We start from the raw sequence: 16,854 nt of genomic DNA on the forward strand, positions 1-16,854 counted from the left end.
ATATCACCCCCCCCCCCCCCCCCCCCCAAAAAAAAAGACCCCATTCATTTGGACTGGAACTAAACATACCCCGTTGTAGAACCAATTATATAAGCGACTAGCGACGCAGGGACTATATTAAGGAATGCACAACAAGGGAGGGTGGTGGACGCTTCATTGGGGAGGACGGGCTCGTGGTAACGGCTGCAGTGGAAAGGTGTCAAATACATCAAACATGGTTTCAATGCGTTTGATGCCAGTCCATTCCAGCCATTGTTACGCGCCGTCCTCCCCTCCGCAGCCTCCTGTGATGTACAGCTGTTCAACTCAGTAAAAACACACACGCGCAGTACATGCACACCGTCGATTAATCAGATACCCAGTTTACTTGACCAAGCGCTCTCTGGCTTATGCGAGTCCATCCTTGCTTTGTCCTGTGAGTCTACAGTCAATAAACTCGATGCCTATTCCTTATTCAAGTGAAAAAGCTACTTGGACGAGTTGTCACTGACATCTGTTCCCCCAGACAGCTTCGTAGGCAGCGACGGATTTGCCTGCCCCTATTGGCTGTCCTGTCAATGTAACAACAGGAAGTGTCTAATTTGTGGCGATGCCATTGGCCCTGGTCTAATTCCATGAAGATGCATCCTTCCTTTGTCGCTTTAGAGTTATGGGAGTTAACAGATGCTTCGACCACATTAGATTGCCCTTGATTATTTCACATCAAGGAAGGGGAGTTTTTAAACAGGGACATTATCTGTGCAAATATCTGGCACAGATCTAGAATCAGCTTACCTTTCCAACCTTAACCATTAGGTATACACATACAAATCTGACCTCAGATCAGTATCTAGGTCAACTTCTCCTCCACTCCAGATCACCAGAAACAATCTAGGATCTGTTTACCTTTCCCAATTCTTAACCATTAGGCTCCCCTTGCACACATCTGACTTTGTTTGTCTACTACACGGCCAACTTCCTCTCTCCACTCCAGATCACCTGGCATTTGTTGCCCTTTTGGAGCCTGGCAGGCTACGGATCTAGAGAAATCAGCTTACCGTAACCGTTTGTGTAATCAAAAGCAAAACTGGTCTTGGATCAGCTCACCTGGCGTCCATTGTTGGAGCCCTTGTTGGAGCCGGGCAGGCTGCAGCGTCCCATGCTGCCGTTGGGCGTGGTCCCGCAGCTGCTGATGATCTGCAGCTGTTTCTCGGCGCGGTCGGCACGGTCCAGGAGCTCCTCGATGAACTGCTGCAGGCGCACCTTGGCGTTGGCCTCGCGCGCCGCCGTCTCCTGGAGGAACTGGTCTATCTGGGTTACCTCCCTGGTGAATCGGGAGGAGAGGAGACCGATGGTTACTGGCGTGCATAAACACACATAGGTTACGTCTCAAAAAGCACCGCATTTCCGTCACACACACACAACAAAATTGTAAAGTGTTGGTCCCATATTGTAAAGTGTAGATCCCAGAAATGTTCCAATACGCACAAAAAAACATATTTCTCTCATGTTTTGAGCACAAATGTGTTTATATCCCTGTTAGTGAGCATTTCTCCTTTGCCAAGATAATCCATCCACCTGACAGGTGTGGCATATCAAGAAGCTGATTAAACAGCACGATCATTACACAGGTGCACCTTGTGCTAGGGACAATATAATGACACTCTAAAATGTGCAGTTTTGTCACACAACACAATGCCACAGATGTCTAAAGTTTTGAAGGAGCATGCAATTGGCATGCTGACTTCAGGAATGTCCACTAGAGTGGTTTCCAGAGAATTGAACGTCCGTTTCTCTACTGTTGTTTTAGAGAACAACGCCAGCCCAGGACCTCCACATCCGGCTTCTTCACCTTCGGGATCATCTAAGACCAGCCACCCAGACAGCTGATGAAACTGAGGATTACTTCTGTCTGTAATAAAGCTCTTTTCTGGGGAAAATCTTATTCTGATTGGCTGGGCCTGGCTCCCTAGTGGGTGCACTCCTGCCCAGTCATGTGAAATCCATAGATTAGGGCCTAATGACTTTATTTAAAAATCAACTTATTTCCTTATATGAACTTTAACTCAGTAAAATCGTTGAAATTGTGACATGTTGTGTTTATATCTTTGTTCAGTATAGTTGCGCTAAATTTGACCAGAGCCATATAGGCTCAGCAGTCATGGACTGGTCTATCTGAGCCACCTCCCTGGTGGAGAGGCGAGAAGAGACACAGAATGGTTTGAGTACACACACACAGACCAACTCCCCTGTGTGTGTGTGTGTGTGTAAGTAACAGTGCAACCTCATGAAATTTAGATAGATATCTGGACACTGATAAATGGTCCTGCAGTTTACTGGGCAACAATAAGCAATATTAACAGCAATATTAACTGTTGCAGTTGCATTTAAGTAATAACGCCAGAGAAGTCGGTATTTGGAGGATATTGGTACGAAGTCGAGGGCCGCCAAACCATGCCAATATATCCTCCAACCACTGGCCTTCGAGGGTGTTATCACGTTTAATCAACTGGTTACCAACAGATTTAAATAACGAGTCATTCGTTCTAATGTTCCGTTACCATTCTGCCTGGCAACGTTCTTATCCCTTGGTTCGTAGCTAGCCAACTATGGCTAACACAGTCACGTCAAACAGGGCGGACGGAACAACAGCCAAGTAGCTGCATTTGCGTTTGTTTAAATCTGTTTTCTAGTGACGTTTATTTGTCGTGACGTTCACAATGAGCTACTGATGAGCGATTTCATATGGAATAGAAAATGTGCTCTCTCGTCAGGACAATGTTCAGAGGAGCTAGCCAACTACACAGCTAACACAATCACTTCAAACTGAAGCTGGAAATAGAGCAAACTACAGTAGCTCTATTGATATTTCTTTGCATATATCCATAAATATTATGCCGATTCATGATTTTCGACTGGCTGAGATAAGATGTCTCGTCCTGACACGGTAATCCTGAAATGGGACAGCGGAGATCAATTTTCAATATTGAAAAAGGTCGGAGAGACAGACAGCAAGGTTTATACAAATCTCTGCTGTTGCAAACCAAATGCTAGTCTTAAAGAAAGGGGACATGTCTAGATTATTTCTTACAGTGGAGATCAAGTTTATAAATTGCCTGGTTGGGCTGATGAGTGGATTACGTCATAGCCTTAGCCGGTGGTAACTTGTGGAATAGACACCGGCTGGAATGCGGTTTTAACCAATTAGCAACCAGGATTAGACCCATCCGTTGCATAATTCATGAATTTATAAACTGCAGGTTATTGGATGCGAGTAAACTACATTTGCAACTAACTGGGCGACCTAACTCCCTGGGAACATATGGGAAGAATGGGTGGTTTGGGGAATACAACAAAACAAACACACCCCACTTCTAACGGGAGGACAGAAACCAGATGGGATAGGTTCACACATACCAGACCTGGGTCAAATACATCATGTAAAATACTGCACTTGACTTGGACCCAATAGAACACACAGTACAGTGGAGCTGGACATGAAGATTTGTGCCATCTTTAACACAGTCACAAAGAGATACAAGACAGTTGAATGTCACAGAATCTCCTGCTGAGGTGCCACAGACATGTCTGGACTGTTAAATGCCATCGATATCACAACCCCCCCCTCGATATCACCCCCCGGGACCATTCAACAAGGTGACCCATGGGTAGAATCATTTACTCCCACAATAGCGTTATATGGACACTGATGAATCTAATTATAGGATCATATCAAGTACCGTAAGTGAGACCTTCTGGAAGCACACACATACCAGGGGGTAATGTTGACCTTAAGGTACTATCTCTTCAAAACACACACACACACACACACACACACACACACACACACACAGGAGCCGACTGATTAATGCTATCGCCCTCGCTGTCCCAGTTTTATACATACATTAAGTTTTATTTCCACACAGATACTGTATCACAGCTGAATCTTTTTCACATTCTGCTTCTCCTCTCTCACACAGTCTTTTTTTTTCTCCCCGCACTTCTCACTCTCGCTCCCACTTCCTCCTTCGGGGAGTGAAACAAGCGGTTTTCCCTTCCCTCATCTCGGTGGTGTGTGTGTGTGTGCGCGCGTCTGCATATACCACATCTCTGTCCTTTGAAACACCTGCAGCCGCTCCTGTCCAAACAATCTCCTCAGAAAATCCAAACAAGACACACACAAAAAGGTCCCACTACCGCTGGGCTTTGTCGTTGGTTTTTACGGGAGCAAAAGTAACTACTGTCTGAAGGTTAACGTTGCACGCTCCAGTTATGAATGCATCCCAAATGGCACTCCAATCCCATAATAGCGCACTACATTTGACCAGGGCCCACAGAGCTGAATAGGGTGCCATTTGTGATGCAGATTTGCCTGCATTTCCACCGCTATTGACAGTGTTCCGTGAAACCGGCACATGGACAATAACGGTCATGTAAAACGTTCTACAAAAAAAGGTGTGACCACCCTCCCACTCTGTCTGCCGAATTCTCTTTGCTCCCGTTTTCCTTATTAGGATGTCGGTGGGCGGAGCCGGGAGGGTCGTCAGCGAAATGGGACACACCTGGGCTCGGGTGTGTCCCGGGGATAAATACACCGAGGAGACTCTCCACGCAGACACACCGTCTTCTGGTTGTGGTAATTTGGGTCTTCCTGTTCATTTGTTTCGGCACCTCTCAACACCCCTCACCATCTATGCATGCATCCACTCACACTACTGGCTGCACAATCCATTGTTACTTGTATATAGTTTACTTTATTTAATAAATATGGGTTTGTTATTCCTCTCCCTCTGTGTTGTCTTCCTCTTTCTTACGGGCGGTGAGCCGGTTCGTAAACAAAAGGAAGAGGCTAGACTTGAAAGATGTTGGGCATCTGGTGAAATTAAGTGTCTGTCTTTGGGGCAAAGACATTCCAAAATGAGTTTATTCAGATTAGGGTTAGAAGAAGTGTTTGATCAACATGAAAGACGGGGTTATCAAATGGGTGTGGAAATATATAGAGGTGATAAAGCTGGATCAAATGAACGTTTACACACACACACAGCGCAGTAGTTTGAGGTTTGACAATAGCATCTTTTTTTTAACCTTTATTTAACTAGGCAAGTCTGTTAAGAACAAATTCTTATTTTCAATGACGGCCTAGGAACAGTGGGTAAACTGCCTTGTTCAGGGGCAGAACGACAGATTTTTACCTTGTCAGCATGATGAGGTTAGAGCTCATCTCAGGGTTGTCGTGTATATTTTAATCAAACTTCCAACCCGCTTTTGGAGACATTACTTCTACTCATCTCATTCATGCTGAGCAGGATAGAAAAGCTCATGAGTGACTCTTCAACTAGCCCGGAGAGGATTAACATTTTCCCTGTTGCTAAAATGGCTCCAGTCACAATACGAGCTTCTCTCTCCCCCTCTTCATTTCTCACCCTCCCTCCCTCCTTTTCACTCTCCCTCTCACTTTCCCTCTGAATCGACAGGCACGAATGCAATCTCACACCTGCCATTTTGTATACCTATGGTTCGTGTAGGAGTGCATTTATGTTGTGTTCCAACAGCTTTCTGATGATTCATCTTCGCTCCCCGTGTGTGTGTGTGTGTGTGTGTGTATATATATATATATATATATATATATATATATATATATATATATATATATATATATATATATATATATATATATATATATATATATATATATATATATATATATATATATATATATATATATATTTTCACACTGTCTGCTTCTGTTTTCAGTGTCACAGCTAAAGCGATCAGGAGTCAGGCCTGCCATCACAGTCACCGCCATTCTCCCTTACCTCCAGGCAGTGGGAGGACGTGTCAATAGGGGTACACACACACACACACACACACACACACACACACACAAACACACACAAAATAGGATTTCAGCAGCCACCCTCAAAAACATCAAAGAGGAGGTCAATTTCAACACATAACAGATACAGGAGTCGAAGTGGCTGAAGCAGATTTTCCTCTATATTATGGGATGTGACGGGCGTCATCAAAGGAAAAGTGCACTACTTTTATTAACAGGGCCCAGGGCAAAAGTAGTGTGCTATGAAGGGAATAGGGTGCCATTTGGGACACAAACAGAGAACAGAGGGTGACGGAGAGGTTGCTAAATATATACACGAATATATAATATATGGTGTAATGAATAATCTGGTTTACACTGAGAATTGAATCCCCACTTAGAAAGTGCTGTAGGATTGTGGGTAGTCGGGGTAGTGAGTATCACAGTGTCTCTCCAACTTGGGAAAAACACACGCGTCCCAAATCCAACCCCATTCCGTGTATATAGTGTTCTATTTTTGTACTATGTAGAGAATAGGGTGCCATTTTGTCCCAGAAACACAGACTGGTAGTAGAGTTGGATTATACTGTTGAAGAATTGGTATTCATGATACATTGATCCAAAGATGATCGGCTTTACATTTATTTTTGTTGGAATATATTGCATCTGTCTTTTTGAGTAGCCTTTTCTACGCACTTCATCTGGATATTCAAATCGTTGTTGTTGTTTTTTTAAATACACTAGACCGATATGAAAAATATTTCTAAAAATGACAGTCATTTGAAGGAATAGAAAAATAGAAATAGAAAAATAGAAAAATCTCTTTTGCAAAAGATACCGGTGCTTGAATGGTTGCAGTGAATACTTATTTGTAGTGGTCTGGTAGGTTGGAGGGGCTAGCACACAGAGGCGCACACACACACACACACACACCATCCAGTCTAGAGCAGACCCACCTGGGTGAGTAGAGGGAAGGAGAGGAGCGTGACCACAGATTGGATTAGAGGTGTGTGTTTGACTGATTGTACCAGTGGACGTGTGTTCGACATGTACAGTAAGTGCGCTACACAGCTGATTCGAATAATCAACTAATCATCAAGCTTTGATCGTTTGAAATCAGCTGTGTAGCGTCAGGAAAAAAAATAAGAAAAAAGAAATGCACCCTTTAGGGTCACGAGGACCGAGTTTGGGGAACGCTGATCTAATGCGTGTGCTCCTGCAACCCGGCCTCTGCAGCTATTATCCCACCAGATAGGTTTCACAAAAGAGCAGCAAGGCATTCATCCATGACAGAGCCATCGTCCAGGAGTGCGTACACGTGTGTGTGTGCATGGGAGCACGTGTGTGTGTGTACACCGGAGTATCAAACCGCTGAGGATCCATGTTTCCTGTATTTCACATGGCTGATGGCTCCTGGTTATTAACTAGCCACATCCAATACAGAGAGACACTCGTTTGAAGTCTTAGGGGCTAAACACGTCTGGGAAGAAAATGTGCTCGCAAATGTAATGCTGGAGAATATGATAAGAGTACAGTCAGCCGGATGACGTCGAGGTTTTTTCTAAAGCGTTATCATTTTTGATGAAGATAAAAGGGACAGAAAAACCCGGACTGCAACTCTTCTGCCCAGCTCACTGTTAAATGCATCTCAGTCCACGCTGGATCAAACTGGCAAGGCTCAAATAAGACCTGGGGCTAGAGAGAGATACGCCAGTCCTCTGGGAGTGGAGGGCTAAGGACATGCAAAACTGAAAAGCCTCGCTCTTCTCCCGCTCTCCCCAGAAGTGTTGGGTTAATGCACTATACCACCAGACTGGCGGACGGACGGCTCACTCTGCATAACTGAAACGGAGTTTGATATTAGAGGAGGGGAAGAGGGTGGGTTTAAAGAGACACACACAGAAACCTGCAGAAAGAGAGAAAGACGTACCAAAAGAGACACAGCAGGAAATCAAAAGAGCCAATAGGAAGAAGCAAGAGAGGAGACAGACAGACCGACACATCTCAGTAGGACATATACACGTGATGTGTCGGTTTCCTGTTGTCAACCTTTATTTATTTATTTTTAAACACACCGCGCTCTAGGCGTGACTCATCGTCTCCTTACAAAACTAGCACCTCCAGACAGGGGGAACAAGTCGACAAATAAGCCCACATGTTCACACAGGCACTGGGGGAGTTGAAAACCAGGTCTCCTAAAGTCTTTCCTGGGTCTTACTGTACTGGGACACTAGGCCGTGTGTGTGTGTGTGTACACGTTTTACCAGAAGTCCTCTCAAGAAAAGTAACCCAACTAAAATTCACAAATATAGTAAGACATAGCAGTGTGTGTGTGTGTGTGTGTGTGTGTGTGTGTGTGTGTGTCTGACTGGCACAGACCTAGACAAGACATTGAGGGTGAAGTAGTACCAGACCACCTACAGAGGACAGAGCTTCCGTGAATCCATGCTCTCTGTTCCTCACCCGTCCTTTCCTCTTCCATATGCTCTACCCGCACACACCTGCCTCCCACACTCAGTTTCCCCATGCAGTATATACACCATATAATAGACTTCCATAAGGAACACCGTGTCTCAGGTGGCTCGTCCTCTAGTGACACCTCTCTGGTTATCCACACTACAAGGCAGATAAAAAGGCAAGTCAGAGACATTCATATGGAGGGGAACTGAAAATGTGTGTAATTGCATCTCGAGTGTTCGCGCCCCAAGTGACAGCATTATTCCCTTCATAGTGCATTACTTTTGACCAGGGCCCATAGAAGTGCACTATAAAATGGAATAATGGTGCCATAGAGTACCAGAATATGAGTCATAATACCCATAAAACCTAGCAGTCAAACAGGGAAATGGTTCCAAATCGTTTTTTTCCCCCACCATTTTTAGAAACACTTCAAATAAGGGATGTGTTTCAAGTAGGCTTACCCTGGCGTAACGTTTTGATAACTGTGTAAATCTCTCAGACATGGTGACTTATCGATGATATACAGTGCCTTCGGAAAGTATTCAGACCCCTTGACCTTTTCCATTTTGTTACATTACAGCTTTATTATCAAATGGATGAAATCTACACAAAATACCAAAATGACAAAGAAAACAGTTTATACATTTTTTCAAATGTATTTAAAATAAAAACAGAAAAAAATGATTTACAAAAGTTCTCAGATCCTTTGCGGTGACACTCGACATTGAATTGACCTCCGGTGCATCCGGTTTCCATTGATCATCCTTGATATGTTTCTACAACTTGGAGTCCACATGTGGTAAATTCAATTGAATGGACATGATTTGGAAAGACATAAACCTGTCTATATAAAAAGGTCCCATAGTTGTCAGTGCATGTCACAGCAAAAAGAAAGCCATGAGGCCAAAATAATTGTCCGTAGAGCTCAGAGACAGGATTGTGTCGAAGGCACAGATCTGGGGAAGGGTACCAAAACATTTCTGTAGCATTGAACCACCAAGACTCTTCCTAGAGCTGGACACCCAGCAAAACTGAGCAATCGGAGGAGAAGGGCCTTGGTCAGGGAGGTGACCAAGAACCTGATGGTCACAGACAGCGCTCTAGAGTTCCTCTGTGGAGATGGGAGAACCTTCCAGAAGGACAACCTTATCTGCAGCACTCCACCAATCAGGCCTTTATGGTAGAGTGGCCAGACAGAAGCCACTCTTCAGTAAAAGACACATGACAGCCTGCTTGGAGTTTGCCAAAAGGCACCTAAAGACTCTCAGACCATGAGAAACAAGGTTCTCTGGTCCGATGAAAGCAAGATCGAACTCTTTGACCTGAATGCTAAGCATCATGTCTGGAGGAAACCTGACACAATCCCTACGGTGAAGCATGATGATAGCATCGTCATACTGTGGGGATGTTTTTCAGTGGCAGGGACAGATCAACGGAACAAAGTACAAAGAGATCCTTGATAAAAACCTGATCCAGAGCGCTCAGGACCTCAGACTGGGGCGAAGGTTCACCTTCCAACAGGACAATGACCCTAAGCACACAGCCGAAACAACACAGGAGTGGCTTCAGGACAAGTCTCTGAATGTCCTTGAGTGGCCCAGCCAGAGCCCGGAATTGAACCCGATCGAACATCTCTGGAGACCTGAAAATAGCTGTGCGGCAACGCTCCCCATCCAACCTGACAGAGCTTGAGAGGATCTGCAGAGAAGAATAGGAGAAACTCCCCAAATACAGGTGTGCCAAACTTGTAGCGTCATACCCAAGGAGACTCGAGTCTGTAATCACTGCCAAAAAGTGCTTCAACAAAGTACTGAGTAAAGTGTCTGAATACTTATGTAAATGTGATCAATTTTTATTTTTAATACTTTTGCAAAAATGTCTAAAAACCTGTTTTTGCTTTGTCATTATGGGGTAGTGTGTGTAGATGGATTCGTTTTTTCTCTTATCAATTTTAGAATAAGGTTGTAACGTAATAAAATGTGTGAAAAGTCAAGGGGTCTGAAATCTATATTTACCCCCAAAAAATTAAATGCTAATTAGCTGCTAAAGAACTACAAATCCCATGATGATCTGGATGAAAGTGCCAATTCGAGGCAAAAGTAAGAGTCTCTGGATTCTTCTGTAAATGTACCTGTTAGCAAACGGTGCTAGAGATTACGTGCAGGAGCTTGCAGGGATTTGTAGTCTTCCATGTCTACTTATATTAATTAGCATGTTCAAATCTGATAGTAAATAGTCACTTTGTCCGAGAGAGATTTACGTGGTTATGAAAATGGCACGCCAGGGTAAACCTACACGAAACACAGCCCTTATTTGAAGTGTTTCTAAAATGTATGGTGGAAAAACAATTTCCCTGTTTGATCGCTAGGTTTTATGGGTAGTATGACACCTCCACTGTGGGGCTCTATTTGGGATGCAGTATCTGTCTCACCATGCTAGGATGAAAGGGCACTGTGCGGCTGATATAATGCTATCGAGTGCTAGTTTCAGGGTCAGATACAGACCAATTTCAAAAAGTACAAAAGTGTAGGCACTCACTACTGCAAGTCGCTCTGTATAAGAGTGTCTGCTAAATGTCATAAAATGTAAAGAGGGAATCGGGTGCAACTTGGGATGCATCCTGATTATCTATAAATAAAATGGAAGGCATGATTAGGACGGTCTTTTAAATGGAAATACAATTTGCAAGAGGTGAAAACGGGGGTGCAACTCAATATTCCTAATGTTTTACACTCAGTATATCTATTGAACTACTATGTGTTTAGCATTGCAGGGATGAAAAATGAAATGTAATCGGAAAGGATCGAGTGGGAGTATGTCACATGCTAATGTAAAGGACGTCACAATGCTTCTTAGCGAGTACCACTTCCTCCCGATTCGGCTCACACAGAGTCTCAAACCCAGGACCTCTGCCCTGCTAGTGCACGTGACCTCCCTCCTGAAGCGTCTTACCATTTGGCGCTACACGAAAAGCTAGCTGTTCAGTGGCGCAAGGGGCGACACAAGGCTGAGGAGGACGTGTCGCACACCCCCATATGCTACTAACAGGACGATTTCAGACAGGGTACAAATGCCTAATTAGTAATCATAGGATGTAAATGAATGTTTTGGTAATCAATGAGGTGAGCAGAGGACCAGGGAGGCCGGGACTAATGAGAATTAGACTTTGCTCATAAATCCGCTGCTAAATCACCTCCGGTTAAGTGGATGGGTGTCCAGTAGGGTCCAAGCCAGGCACCCTAAACTGTTATCACCTAGCTTATTACAATGCGGCTCACTGAATGCTAATCATTCCCTTTGCTGACCTACAGAAGGCAATTAGCCTGAATTGTAGCATTAGCATATTAGCTAACGATGCTAACATGGACAGCAGCGCATTCTATTGGGAAATGCTAATCATCATGCTAACACACAATGATGGAGTGGAAGGCAAAAGGATATTCCAGGGAGCATATTTCAACAGTGCTTTCTAAAGGAGATCATGGTATGCTATGACGTTGTGACATGAAAAGAGTGTCATGCTGACTGAAGAATAATGATCCCGAGGAAGAGGGGAAGCGGGGAGGGCCAAGAAGGACAAAGGGATGAAAGCAGATAGAAATGTAATAGTCGCCAAACGATAATGATCTAAACTACTGCTGTTCATGGATATAAAGATAGGGGAAATATACATGAACAGGATCTAGTATCTATCCATCTAGGGCTAATGACCATGATAAGAGGGGCTAATGAATAGTCACACTAGCTTACAGCCAGCCACCGTCACTTGAGATGAGACAGACAGAGGGGCCATGTCCCAAATTACACCCTATTCCTTATTTAGTGTACTCTTTTTTTTTACCAGGACCCTTGGGGGTTTGCATAGGGAATAGGGTGCCATTTGGGACGCACCCCGGACTCGCTCTGTACACCCAAGGGTCCAGCAAGCCACAACAGCCACGATGAATAAGACACGGTCGGCATTCCAAATGGCATCCTATTCCCTATATATTGCACTACTTTTGACCAGACCCCTAAGGACCCTGGTCAAATATAGTGCCCTCAATAGGGTGCCACTTAGGACACAGACATGATCTTCTAAAGTGGTCCTGTTCATATGTTAATTATCATCACCGTCTTTCATAGTTGTCATGATCACCGGTTATTAATTCAATATTATACAGCATTAATATTCATGGAGTGAAATAATTCATTAAAAGCCATGCATGACAGACAGATAGAAAATACCTTTTATTAATAGTTGCTTTGTGTCGCTCAGCCAAGTGACAAGCGCTTATTATGGATTCTACTTAGTCACCTGGATGGGACTAAGTAGATGTGTTTTTTTGTATGTACACACACGCATATGCATGGAACAAATGCTTACACACCACACACACATATATATATATTTTACACACACACACACACACACACACACACACACACACACACACGTTTGTACACATGATCTATTGAATAATACTGAACCGTGAGAGAGAACATGTGGTACAGAGGGAAGGAGGGAGACAAAGAAAGAGAGAAGCAGCAGCCTGTCGAGGGTGAGGTAAGAAGAGAGCACTAGAATAAAGGAGAGGCAGTGAAAGAGACAGTGAGCGACAGATGTAGGAGGAGACGAGCTAGAGAATAGAGGGTGCACGAGACCCAGTTAGCAACGAAGGACCCCAAAAAATGTTTTTAAAAAAATAAATAAAATGAGTATGCCTTGATCATGTTGATGAAGCTCATCGACCTGTTTTCAAAGCCTTCTCTCCCTGAGGTCCTTGATTTCCAAGAAACCCTAATCCAGGTCCCGGTGCTCTACTATTGGATTGAGTTAATTTTTTTATTTATTATTATTTTTTTTTTAATGTAGCCTACCAATCCCAAAGGACAAAACACATAGTGCCCACAAATGGTTAAAAGCAATGGTTAGCCGTCCTATCACCTCTGAGTAGAAATGTCAGCCATCATTTTCTATTAATTTCCCGTCGATACAACATATAGAATCGTCACCGTATGTCGACACCCCGCAGGTTATCGCTAACACCTGCTGCTTTTAGACGCGAGTCTATGCGATACATTTTGTCGTATAGAATGTCATCCTACGGTCAATAGTAGGGCCGGGACAATACCAGTATCGTGATACTCGTTAGTTCGTGGCAAGGAAACTTCTTTAGGAAAACAGTTCCTAATGTTGGAAACAAATATTGTCATTCCGAGTCAGATTTATCCATTTATTATCCAATCTATAGCAACACAATATTTTATATACAGCAGTTTTTTTTTAAAAGGACTAGAGAGTTCTGTCTGCTTGGTGTTTTCATTTTTGCCATGGGAATCTTTTTTTCTATACTGGTATCATCACAGATCTAGTCAATAGAATGCTTTGACAATTCTGTCAAATGAGTCAATGTCAAAATCAAAACTCTCCTTTCTACAGATTCGTTATATTCTCGAATGCTAAATAATGGCTAAGGGATAGCGGGACTTCCTTCTCTGCTTCTGTTTGAAGCCTTGGTCTAATGGTTATTTTATGGTCTTATCGGATCATGCTAATAAGGGTGAAGAAGAGGGGATATCAATGTATTCATCTGGTTTGAGTTTGCTCCTCTGATTCTGAAACATGGGGGGAGAAGGGGAAGACCTGATCTTAAATCACCTGGTGATGGCAGTATTCACACATGCCATCTTGCAAGCTCACATCAACACCTAGAACCAAGACATGAGCTAACGTCATTCCGACACGGTCAACCTAATTGGAGAGGTGTGTCGTAAGTCTCTCCATTGCGCCTGTCCTCTTGCTCACGCTCTCTTCAATTGGTTTCTATGCCTCACTCACTCACTCACTCACCTCTCCCTCTCCCCAAAGCCAAGGACCTGCAAATCAAACCCTCCATCATCTAAACTCGGGCCGGGGTTCATTATCAATCCCCTAACTTCCTGGTTTCTCCATATCTGTGCTCAGGGCTGTAACATGCATTTCTCATAAAGTGACTTCTTTTTGTGTCAGTGCCTTCGGTTGAGGTTTAAATTATTCATCTTTAAAAAGGAGTCTGTTAAAAAGGGGCAATCTAGGATTGGAACATACATTTTTTGGACTAGGCGCATAAGGTGAAACAACGCCACTGATCGTACCAGTGCATGTGTTATTGTTTTGCTGATGAAACGGAAGAGAGAAGCATCCAGCATTGTGGTATAGCAAAATGGAAGTACATTCTTTGCTGTTCTATCATGCGTGCAATGATGTACTATAAGATGTAAAGCATTCATTCTACATTCACATAGCATAAATTCTATTTACACACCACTTTAAATGTCAACCTTTTTTCCATATCATTAAGGAAAGCTTTTCCTCTCCCGTCAGTTGAGTGTGAGTCTCTCTCATGGTGTGTGTGTGTGTGTCTCTCATTGGTGTGTGTGTGTATGCACGTGCATGTGTGTGAACCCACTGCTAAGACACTGGCTCCTCCCTACCCTGACAGTAACGCTTTGCATTCTGGGAATGCTGCCTCGCTTGGCGCAGAACGAACCTGTTTCCACAGTAGCATCACATCGGAGAGACATTGTAAGCCGCCCTCCTCCCTCCCACCCTCCCTCTTAAGGGAATGAGCATGGAATACGTTAGATGAAATACGGTACTGAAATTGCATCACATTGAGAGTGGCCTTTTGATGTTCTCACTAGGGGCTCGGTCATTCACTCAGCCCACCCTGGCTGGGTGTGGGGCATAAATCACAGGGACAGTAGCGCTGACCATGTATGTATGCATACAAAATTATCAGTTTCTCTGGTTTTACTATTTAAAGTTACGTGTTTGGGTAAAATGAAAATGTTAGTTTTATTCTATAAACTGACAACATTTCTCCCACATTCCAAATAAAAATGGTCATTTAGAGAAAATGACAACTGGTCAAAATAACAAAAAAGATCAGATCTCTAATAATGCAAAGAAAATAAGTTCATATCCACCAGATTTCACAGTGGGTGTGAGACCTGGAGAGGCCTACAAGCCACAGTGTCTCGCAAACACAGTGACATTTGGTGGAGGATCGGTGATGATCTGGGGGTGCTTCAGAAAGGCTGGAGTCGGGCAGATTTGTCTTTGTGAAGGACGCATGAATCAAGCCACGTACAAGGTTGTCCTGGAAGAAAACTTGTTTCCTTCTGCTCTGACAATGTTCCCCAACTGAGGATTGTTTTTTTCCAGCAGGACAATGCTCCATGCCACACAGCCAAGTCAATTAAGGTATGGATGGAGGACCACCAGATCAAGACCCTGTCATGGCCAGACCAATCTCCAGACCTGAACCCCGTTCAAAACCTCGAATTTGATCTAGAGGAAGATGGATGGTCAAAGCCGAGCTGCTTGAATTTTTCCGCCAGGACGGCATAAAGTCACCCAACATCAATGTGAAAGACTGGTGGAGAACATGCCAAGACGCATGAAAGCTGTGATTGATAAATCAGGGTTATTCCACCAAATATTGATTTCTGAACTCTTCCTAAGATAAAACTTAAGTATTGTGTTGTCTAAAAATTAAAATGTACTTATTTTCTTTGCATTATTCAAGGTCTGACAACACTGCACCTTTTTGTTATTTTGACCAGTTATCATTTTCTGCAAATAAATGCTCTAAATGACAATATTTTGATTTGGAATTTGGGAGAAATATTGCCAGTAGTTTATAGAATGGGTAAATTAACATTTTGTTTTAAACATACCTATAAATAGTACAACCAGAGAAACTGATAATTTTGCAGTGTTTTTTAAAATTATTTTTATTTTCCAGATCAGTCATTTTATTTATTTAACTAGTCAAGTCAGTTAAGAACAAATTCTTATTTACAATGACGGCCTAGGAACAGTGGGTTAACTGTCTTGTCTTGTCAGCTTGGGGATTCGATCTAGCAACCGTTCGGTTACTGGCCCAAAGCTCTAACCACTAGACTACCCACCGCCCCACATGGTCAGTGCTATTTAAGATGAAGATAGTTGGGTTTTTTTTCATGAGAGCGGCCTTATTTCTATTACAGCATAATGCACGGCTGTCATTCACATTCAATTCACCCAGTTCAATGTAACAGCAATAGGTTTAGCCTACTTGAATTGATAATCAAATTTTCCCTAAGCCCATTAGGAGGTTGCTACAACCTAGCCTATGAATGAAAGTTTACAACGTAGGAGCACATAGGTCGAGAGAAAGATGTTGACACATCTAGATGATGTAGGGTGTAATCATTAGTCCAACAGTTTCAAGCGAGAGTTTCTATTGCACAAATATAGGTATGAGTTCTAGTGCTGTATTGGATAGTCATAGCCAGCTAGCTAACATAGGGATGCTATGTTTGAGAGGGGTCTTTGAGTAGGCTGAACTAGCTAGCTGCATTTGCTAGGTTAAGTAAGTGGGGGGAAATTAAGAAATCTCTCCCCCTCTCTAGCTTCCCCTTCATTTTGGAAGACATTACTTTGTTCAAAACTGTTCTGTCTTTCTCGCTCCTTGCCACATTTTATACACTACAGTGCTAGCTAGCTGTAGCTCACCTTCATTCTCTGATCCTTTGAATGGCGAAAAGTTTATGTACATGTAATGTCATTTGAAATTCCATTGTTTCAAACC

General features: G+C 43.2%; 1 protein-coding gene across 1 annotated transcript in view; it reads right to left on the minus strand.

The window, feature by feature from the left end:
• LOC139418799 (F-box only protein 41-like) overlaps positions 1-16,854 on the minus strand; it is a 96,603-nt gene that overhangs the window by 44,743 nt on the left and 35,006 nt on the right. Inside the window, exon 4 of the mRNA XM_071168510.1 lies at positions 1,087-1,303. Within this exon, the coding sequence (XP_071024611.1) occupies positions 1,087-1,303 (217 nt within the window). The remainder of the gene's footprint in view (positions 1-1,086; positions 1,304-16,854) is intronic.

This window comes from Oncorhynchus clarkii, chromosome 10, assembly GCF_045791955.1.
Source record: "Oncorhynchus clarkii lewisi isolate Uvic-CL-2024 chromosome 10, UVic_Ocla_1.0, whole genome shotgun sequence".
In the NCBI taxonomy this organism is placed as follows: Eukaryota; Metazoa; Chordata; class Actinopteri; order Salmoniformes; family Salmonidae; genus Oncorhynchus; species Oncorhynchus clarkii.